We start from the raw sequence: 10447 nt of genomic DNA, 5'->3' as shown, positions 1-10447 counted from the left end.
TAAGGAAGAAGTGTGCATGCAACAACCTGAAGGTTTTGTTGTGAAAGGAAAGGAACATCTAGTGTGCAAACTAAATCGCAGCATCTATGGACTGAAGCAATCACCAAGATGTTGGAATATCGTACTAGATGAACAGCTAAAGAAGATGGGTTTTGTACAAACTACAGCTGATCCCTGCATTTACACTGCAGCAACTGGTGAGATGTTCATTATTGCTGTGTATGTTGATGACATTCTCCTGGCTGGACAAAATGATAAACGGATGATGGAGGTGAAGAAAATGCTTGCAAAACACTTGAGATAAAGGACATGGGTGAGCTAACTCATTTTCTTGGAGTGAAAGTTGTCCAAAAACCAGAAACAGGAGAAATCTGGATGGGTCAGACAACATATGCAAAAAATGTGTTGGAGAAATTCGGAATGGAAAATTCTAAACCAGTAAGCACACCAGTAGACATGAACTCGAAGCTCATCAAACACACTGATGACAAAGAAGGAGTCGACTCAACACAATATCAGTCTGCTGTTGGTAGTCTGCTTTATTTATCAACAAGAACAAGACCAGACATTGCTTATGCTGTGAATAATGTTGCAAGATTCTGTGCTAAACCCACAAAGCATCATTGGACTGCTGTCAAACGAATTATGAGGTACCTGAACGGCACTTTGAATCTAGGTCTGCTGTATAGCAAAGACAAGCCAAAAGAATGCGTTGGATTTTCAGATGCAGATTGGGCTGAAGACCAAGATGATCGCAAATCTGTATCAGGATACATGTTTCAAATCAGCGGAGCAGCTGTGAGTTGGAGAAGCAAGAAACAGACATGTGTAGCTCTCTCTACTGCTGAAGCTGAGTACATGGCATTGGCGAGTGCAGCTCAAGAAGCTGTATGGATACGATAACTGATGACAGATCTAAAGGTAAACCAAACAGGTCCAACGTTGATGTTTGAGGATAATCAGTCTGCTATCTGTATGGCAAAGAACCCTAAATTTCATGGACGTGCCAAACACATTGACATCAAGTATCACTTCATTCGAGAGCAAATTGCAAGTGGATTCATAGACTTGAAATACTGCAGCACTGAAGATATGATTGCTGATATATTCACTAAAGGACTGAGTGAAGAAAAGTTCACGAAGCTGAGACAGATGGCTGGAGTGAAACCAGTTAATTAATCATTCTGTTTGCGAGTGAGAAGGAGTGTTGGAAAAATACACTCTTACCAGAACAACTATTTTAAGCTTGTGTATTTCAGTTAAAGCTGTTTAAGTTATAAAGCCATATCATGTGAATACCTCCTTTAAGTTTCATTATATAACCACTAGGTGGAGCTCTAAGCATCCTTTGGCTATTCTTGTTTTTTCACAGAAGAAGAGTTGTACATGTGGTTGAACAAGCAGTAAAGTGTGACGCACCTTTTTTGTTCTGTGCGTTTTTCCCAAGAAATACCTGCTCTGAGTCTTTATTAAAACCAACAAGATTCGGTGGACTGTTAACATGAGACGTTATCTAAACCGATCTGGTGTTTACATGTGCTGACTTTCATAGATTCGTAACGTTGCCAATTATAATAACTGCGACATTCATGGATCAATAATTCTGTGTTGGTCATTTTTATATTTATTTATTTTTCTGTGGGCAGACATGCAGTAGTTTAACCTAATTTATGTCCTATACAATGGCTATTTCAACAGCTGTGAATGAGGAACGCGGACTCAAAATCAATTCAATTAATTTAATTTGAAAAGCACAAAATTAACAATAAAATGCACCCAAATTATTATTAAAAACTTAGAATAACGGTGAAACATGAATTAAAGCATTCAAGACGTGCTCAGCATCATTACTAACGTTAGGCTAGACACAAATATTTCAGATTATTAAGGAAAGATACCATAATCACAGAGATATAAATATTAACAAAAGTAATTAAAGACTGTGGGTAATGTTACAACCAATTTGAAGCAGTTGTTGAAATTTTTTTTTTATATAGGCCTATAACTTACGAGAAACAGAGAGAAATATCGACATGTCCTCTCCAGCAGCTTGAATGTTTCCTGTTGCACTGGCAACTCTCAACGGCCACCAGGACTTACACAGTTTTATAAAAGCTATTTATTATTTGTTGTAAAGTGTAAGAATCACCTCAGAAAAATAAATTCTTCTGTCAGGCGCAGTTAAAGCCTAGCACAAACACTGTCAAAATGAGATGCTGTAGCCAGGCTATGTCTGTGTCATTATTCCAACTTTGTTCATAACTTATGAACTAAAAAGTTATGAAATAAAAAAGTGTAATACCTCAGAAAAATGAACTTTCCTCTCAGTCAACATTAGCCTGGTGTGAGTGCAGCGCGCGCCCTTCAGTTGTGGAGGCGCGCGCGCTGTATATTACATCACAGAAAGACGTACACTCAGAGTAATCGGATCAGGTCGTTTACATGGTGGAATTTTTCATTTGATCGGAACCGATTACCCTCTCAAACCGATTACAATTTCATTCAGTTTGGGCATTTTTATTCCGACTGAGGTGCTTATATGGAGCATTTTCATTCGGATTGGACTTTTAAACCGATTACAGTGCTCCATGTAAACGCACCTAATGAGTATAAGTGTGACCAATTAGTAAGGAATACCACAGGGGTAAATACAATAAAAACATTAACATTAATGTTAACAATGATGAATCTCCATCACTCTCCATAATAAAATTATACTGTAAATGTGGTTGACGTAAAAATCAATGCACACTATACTGTACTGTTTACCAAAACTTGCAAATACCTGAATATTGAAACTGTCGTCTATCCATTCCAATGTATTGACACAGCGCTAGAAGTATTGAGGTGAACCATGTGACCGCGCGCGCCGCTGGAAGATGAGAGCATGTCGCCTCTGGCTTTAACTGTTATGCCACATTAGCGCCAAAACGCTATTTATTGTTTCAATTTCGTATTAAAACTTTAAAAAATGTATAAGCTTAGACTTTGTTTAATAACAAAAGCAGGTTTGGCAATTTGAGAGCGAGAGATGCCCGTGAATGACAGAGAGACGGAGGGAGAGCAGGGAAAAAAGTGCAGCTGAACGAATACGCTGCATGTTTCAAATAGCATAAAAAAAAGAATAACGACATGCAATATGTGGCGGCCGGTGTTGATTCTGTGGCGCACCGCCACAAAATAGTCTATGTGTGGGAAACACTGAGATTTAGTCCGAGTACATGGCAACACAGAGAGACAACACAACACAAAACCAAGTGAAAACACTAAATCCAGAGTGTGACCCTTCTGATGTGTAGGGCTGGGTACTGTTATTCGGTGCACAATCTCCTTTAGATCATCAACACCTTCTACCTAATTTTAGTTTATAACCTTAGGATAGGTAAAGCAGGTAAAATCCTTAACTAGATAATAAATATTCAAATTCATACTTACAACCTAGAAGAAAAACCCCTCCGTGTCGGTTCAGCTCAACTCGTTTAGAAAGCAGAGACTTGTGGCAGACAAGTTCTTTTTTATATCAATTATAAGGGATATTTATTTTTCCAGTTACAAAAAGTTTTACATATAATCGTTAAGAGTACATCATAAAATCAAAGTCAATAAAGTTGGTTCACAAGTATCACCAGCAGATGTCAGGCTCGGACCATCAAACAATGGAGAAGCTGCCTGTTGCACACAGCCCTGGGGCACACATAGAGTACTGTACTTTTTATACCCTATTTTTAACATCACACCTCTTCATTACATATTCAATCACTAATGTACAATTCATCCAATCCCAGATTTTGAACCATCGTCAACTCCCTTAATTCCTTCAACATCCTAGTATAAAGTGTCCTGTTTTCTTTCATCCTTCTTCTTCGAGCTCGGATCCTTAATCTTCTTCTTCACCAGGTCTGCAAGACAGCACCCAAGGTAACACTTGCTCTTTGTTTAATACTTTGTTTATACTTGCATATTAATACAGGTTACATTCATTTGTTTGTCTTTTACATTAATAAATGACTTTCATACATAATGGCTCATAGTGTCTTTCTTTATCCTTCCAATAAAACATTTATCAAAACATGTCTCAGTGTAGTCATTATGAAACTTAATAAAATACTTTTTACCAAATAATGTCTCTTGTGTATTTCTTATAAACCCAATAAAACATTTTTACAAAATCATGTTTCTGTGTTTTCATGTTACAAAGTCAATTATGAAAGTTGTACATAAACTTCTTATAAAGTTTTTCGGCCTCATAAACAGCTTCTACATAAAAGTTGTACATAAAAACTTATAAAGTTTCTTGGCCATACAGGGAGTGCAGAATTATTAGGCAAATGAGTATTTTGACCACATCATCCTCGTTATGCATGTTGTCTTACTCCAAGCTGTATAGGCTGGAAAGCCTACTACCAATTAAGCATATTAGGTGATGTGCATCTCTGTAATGAGAAGGGGTGTGGTCTAATGACATCAACACCCTATATCAGGTGTGCATAATTATTAGGCAACTTCCTTTCCTTTGGCAAAATGGGTCAAAAGAAGGACTTGACATGCTCAGAAAAGTCAAAAATAGTGAGATATATTGCAGAGGGATGCAGCAGTCTTAAAATAGCCAAGCTTCTGAAGCGTGATCATCGAACAATCAAGCGTTTCATTCAAAATAGTCAAAAGGGTCGCAAGAAGCGTGTGGAAAAACCAAGGCGCAAAATAACTGCCCGTGAACTGAGAAAAGTCAAGCGTGCAGCTGCCAAGATGCCACTTGCCACCAGTTTGGCCATATTTCAGAGCTGCAACATCACTGGAGTGCCCAAAAGCACAAGGTGTGCAATACTCAGAGACATGGGGACACTAAATTTTTCAACTAAACATCGAAATACATCTAAATAATAAACTAAATTAACCATTTAAACTAAATTACTGATCAAATTATTGATCTAAAGCCCACACTGTCACTGTATGATACTTGAAATTTTTCCAGAATGGCTATACAGCTGAATAAAATTATGCTGCATTATTTTCCTGTTTAACACTGTAAAGCTGCTTTGAAACAATCTACATTGTTAAAAGCGCTATATAAATAAAGTTGACTTGACTTGACTTGACATGGCCAAGGTAAGAAAGGCAGAAAGTCGACCACCACTGAACAAGACACACAAGCTGAAACGTCAAGACTGGGCCAAGAAATATCTCAAGACTGATTTTTCTAAGGTTTTATGGACTGATGAAATGAGAGTGAGTCTTGATGGGCCAGATGGATGGGCCCGTGGCTGGATTGGTAAAGGGCAGAGAGCTCCAGTCCAACTCAGACGCCAGCAAGGTGGAGGTGGAGTACTGGTTTGGGCTGGTATCATCAAAGATGAGCTTGTGGGGCCTTTTCGGGTTGAGGATGGAGTCAAGCTCAACTCCCAGTCCTACTGCCAGTTTCTGGAAGACACCTTCTTCAAGCAGTGGTACAGGAAGAAGTCTGCATCCTTCAAGAAAAACATGATTTTCATGCAGGACAATGCTCCATCACACGCGTCCAAGTACTCCACAGCGTGGCTGGCAAGAAAGGGTATAAAAGAAGAAAATCTAATGAAATGGCCTCCTTGTTCACCTGATCTGAACCCCATTGAGAACCTGTGGTCCATCATCAAATGTGCGATTTACAAGGAGGGAAAACAGTACACCTCTCTGAACAGTGTCTGGGAGGCTGTGGTTGCTGCTGCACGCAATGTTGATGGTGAACAGATCAAAACACTGACAGAATCCATGGATGGCAGGCTTTTGAGTGTCCTTGCAAAGAAAGGTGGTTATATTGGTCACTGATTTGTTTTTGTTTGGTTTTTGAATGTCAGAAATGTATATTTGTGAATGTTGAGATGTTATATTGGTTTCACTGGTAAAAATAAATAATCGAAATGGGTATAAATTTGTTTTTTGTTAAGTTGCCTAATAATTATGCACAGTAATAGTCACCTGCACACACAGATATCCCCCTAAAATAGCTAAAACTAAAAACTACTTCCAAAAATATTCAGCTTTGATATTAATGAGTTTTTTGTGTTCATTGACAACATGGTTGTTGTTTAATTATTAATGTTGTAAAATTAATCCTCAAAAATACAACTTGCCTAATAAATCTGCACTCCCTGTATAAACAACTTTTTATTAAACTTTGCTATCTCTATTCTATCCGAGGCTCTTTTATAAGCCCTGATAAAGGTTCTCTTATAAAACCTCCACTACTTTTTCTTATAAGGCTCTTTATAACGCCTAATTTAAAGGTTCTCTGTGAAACCTCCACTGCTTTCTCTTATAAGGCTCCTTATAAAGCTTATTATTCTTATATGTGTGTTACGTGCTTAGAAGATGTTAAAAGGATGATGACGCAACACTTATGCGAGATGCAACTGTTGAGGTGTGCAGGCAACAAAAGAATCAACAGACTGAATAAATAACCTTGACTGGTTTATTTACAGAAAATAATAGGTCACCAAAGCAGATAACACAAAAGAAAAAGATAGAAAAACAAAACCAATGATAACAAGAAAGTCGCCCAAATCAATGAAATAATCAAAACAAAGCCCCAATCATTACTAACCCAAACCTCTAATACTAACTAAAGAAAGAAAAATGTAGAAACAAAACCGAGATCTTCAGCGTATACGACGCTAAAAAAAAAACTACACTGACTACAAAACAAGATTACAACTGAGGGCGATCTCTTTCTAACTAAATAACAATAAGGAAAACTATCTATCTAACTAAAACAAAATAAACAGGCAACTAACGCATTAATGAAGGAATCAACTCTACCAAATGACACGCCGCGGCCTCATATGAGTATAATGCGTTGATCTCAAACACCTGCGAGCAATATAACAACAGCGTGCAAACATTCTCAGACGAAACTAATGTGTCACTGACATAATAATGTACAAACCCCAACGGAGTGTTAACTCGGCAATACTTAGCACAAACAAAGTGAACAGAGCACTTGACAGTCACCGATAAGAAAGAGATGATAGATGAGTGAGAGTTCGTATGAATCCCCTCACTGCCCATTTACAAGAAATGGGGCCTTTTATCATGCCGGCCCATCCGCTGATTGGTCGACGTCACTCAAACGTCACCCGTTACATCGAACGTCCCTCATTGCGTAGTGACAGCAGTATAGTTTTCGTCTGCAGTGATTCCCTAGATAAAGCAAAACAAAAAGAATGGAAACCATGGAATGGAAACCACCCCCCCCCCCCCCCCCAAACCATACAAAGAAACACATGGAATGTAACACTTCCTCCCTTAAGAGAAAAAAAAACTATACGAGTAATACCAGTACTTTTTTTTTTTTCTTTGCACCTTAAGCTCTAGACAGAGCATCAGCAATTATGTTTTCTGAACCCTTCTTGTGTTTAATCACCAAATGGTAACCTTGCACGATCAAGGACCAGCGCATCAATCGCTGATTCTGAATGTACATGCGTGCCAAAAACACTAAAGGATTATGATCTGTAAATACCATTACAGGCAAATTACTTGAACTCACGTAAACATCGAAAAACTGCAAAGCTAATAACAGGGCCAAAGTCTCCTTCTCAATAGTAGAGTAGTTCAACTGGTGTTTATTGAACTTACGTGAGAAATAGCATACGGGATGGTCAATACCAAGTACATCTTCCTGTATAAGCACTGCACCCGCGCCCACCGAGCTTGCGTCGATTTCTAATTTGAAAGATCTTTCCACATCAGGAGCTGTCAAAACAGGTGCATTACATAACAAAACTTTAACACTCTCAAAAGCGTTCTGACACTCATCGTTCCACAGGAACGTACGTGAAGGACTAAGGAGTGATGTCAACGGGTTGGCAACAGTAGAGAAATTCTTGCAGAAATTCCGATAATAACCGGCCATTCCCAAGAATCTGCGAAGCTCTTTACGAGTAGTCGGAACTGGAAAATCTGCAATAGCAATCACTTTTGCTTCGATTGGTCTTACCTGCCCTTGACCCACTTCCCTGCCCAAATACGTTATTGTGGCTTGACCGAATTCACACTTGGCTAAGTTTAACGTCAGTGAAGCTTTTTCAAGGCGTTCAAACACTTCTCTTAACGTGGAAACATGTGCGGACCAATCAGTTGAATAGATCACAAGATCATCCAAATATGCGTTACAGTTCTGAACACCAGCGAGAACGATGCTGATAAGCCTTTGGAACGTCGCTGGGGCGTTGCGCATCCCGAACGCCATCACGCAATACTGCATGAAATCATCCTGAGTAACAAAAGCAGACATATCAGATGCACGAGACGTTAAAGGCACTTGCCAGTAACCTTTAAGTAAATCTAATTTACTGACATATTTCGCAGACCCCAAGTTGTCCACGCAATCTTCCATGCGAGGTAATGGAAAGCAATCAGGAACAGTTATTGCGTTTAATTTACGATAATCTGTGCAAAATCTAGCGGACCCATCGCTTTTGGTCACAATTAAGCATGGGGAACTCCACGGGCTGAAACTCTGCTTAGCTAGACCATTTTCCCGCAAATAATCTACTTCAGCTTTCATTACTGAACGTTTCACAGCATTTACTCTATAAGCGCGTTGCTTAATAGGAGGGGCCTGCGAAGCGCGCAGACAATGCCGAACCCACAACTGGCAGTAACACAAGCACCTGATCTCCCTCCTTAAAATAACGTTGAACTTTTTTACGGTCAAATTGACTCTTCATAGCCGTCTGAGTTTTTAACAATGATTCCCTTGCCATCGAACAAGCATTGTGCAGTCGCTCTCGAAATGTACTTACGTAATCTAGCACAGTCGTTGTACCACTGGTCTCATGGGATAACAGATCTTCTTTAAGCATTTTTAAAGGACCCCTCACAGTGTGACCAAATACAAGGTCAGCAGGACTAAATCCTAAACTATCTTGTACTGCTTCCCTAACAGCAAACAAGACTAAAGGTATGCCCTCGTCCCAGTCCTTACCCGTATCCATGCAGTACCGGCGCAACATCGCTTTTAAGGTCTGGTGGAACCGTTCCAAAGCTCCTTGACTTTCTGGGTGGTATGCGCTCGAAGTCCTGTGAGAAATGTTCAATGTTTTTAACACCTGCGTGAAAATCTTTGACAGGAAGTTAGTACCTTGGTCAGATTGTATAACCTTAGGCAAACCAAACATAGAAAAGAATCTGACAAGTGCATTGCTGATCACCGGCGCTGTAATTTTCCGGAGCGGTATCGCTTTGGGAAATCGTGTCGCTGCACACATGATTGTTAACAAATACTGATTTCCAGCTTTCGACCTCGGCAAAGGGCCGACACAGTCAATAGGTGTTTCTCAATGTCAAGGATCCTTCCTTGGTAGGACGGATCCTTCCAAGTCACTTCCTTCAGAGGCTAGGCGAGGCTCCTGTTTAGCATTCGGAAAACACGTAAATGGAACAGGCTTTCAAGTGCGCGTCATTGCGTCATTACGTCAGTGAAAATCCGCTTTCTTCTGATTGGCTGTTTGGATTGCTGCCAAGTTCAATACCACTGTATCCCTTCTTACTTCACCACTCCGCAACAACTCAGCAACAAATCAGCAGCAAAGTATTTTCTGAGGTGAGAAACTTTTTATTCAAGTATGAATTTCATTTTATTTATATGTTAATGTATAAAAAAATATTTTCTGAAGTAATTGTTGACCTTATTTCAAATTACATGCATGAATTTTATACATTTGTGAAGAAACGACTGTAAAAAAATACATATTCTGACAGGATTTGTAGTCAGAGAAGGGGTTCTGACTGGAAAAAATATTTTCTGAAGTAATTGTTGACCTTATTTCAAATTACATGCATGAATTTTATACATTTGTGAAGAAACGACTGTAAAAAAATATATATATTCTGACAGGAAAAAAATGGAAGGGCCAAGTGTTTGGTTGCTGCACAGCATTTTTTTCGGAGATGGAGATGGAGATGGAGATGGTGAGGCAGCATCGGCGTCAGGCTCGCAGGAGGAGGATTTTAATTAGTCGCCTCCTCTGCCGTCAAAGACGCGGGATGGTAAGTAACGTTAACGCTCGTATCATCCATTTAAAAATAATTACATCCATTATATTGTGCGTTAAATTGACCAGCACTGTTTAAACACACTTGACTGTCAAATAATCTTTGAAAAAATAAATTGTCAAATTGACCCACTGCATAATAGGAGTGTTAAGCTTATTGACTGGTAGCATTCTAGCTGGCTATATATGGAGTAAAAATGACATGGTGAATCACCAGTAAAAGGGAGCGGCTTTAAATCCCCCCTCTGCAAACCAGTTGACCCAATATGTTTAATAGTTTAACAAACATTAAATAAATGGCACAACTGAAATTATATTTAAACCTTTCTCTCTTCTACATGTTGTACAGGCTCGGCACTACTGTGCCATCAACACTACAGTGCCAGTACTGCAGCGGTACTATGGAGGGGAGGACA

General features: G+C 39.2%; 1 protein-coding gene across 1 annotated transcript; it reads left to right on the top strand.

The window, feature by feature from the left end:
* Positions 1–309: 309 nt before the first annotated feature.
* On the top strand, positions 310–903 carry LOC307123512 (uncharacterized protein; the record flags this gene model as incomplete). The annotated part of the gene is made up of 1 exon (XM_079812057.1): positions 310–903. The coding sequence occupies one exon, from the start codon at positions 310–312 to the stop codon at positions 901–903; it is 594 nt and encodes a 197-aa protein (XP_079668183.1).
* Between the last annotated feature and the right edge of the window lie 9544 nt (positions 904–10447).

The sequence above is a fragment of the Gobio gobio genome (genome assembly GCF_949357685.1).
Source record: "Gobio gobio genome assembly, chromosome: 1".
Taxonomy (NCBI): Eukaryota; Metazoa; Chordata; class Actinopteri; order Cypriniformes; family Gobionidae; genus Gobio; species Gobio gobio.
Note: the sequence above shows the minus strand (reverse complement) of the source record. Positions and strands in the feature narration are given on the sequence as shown.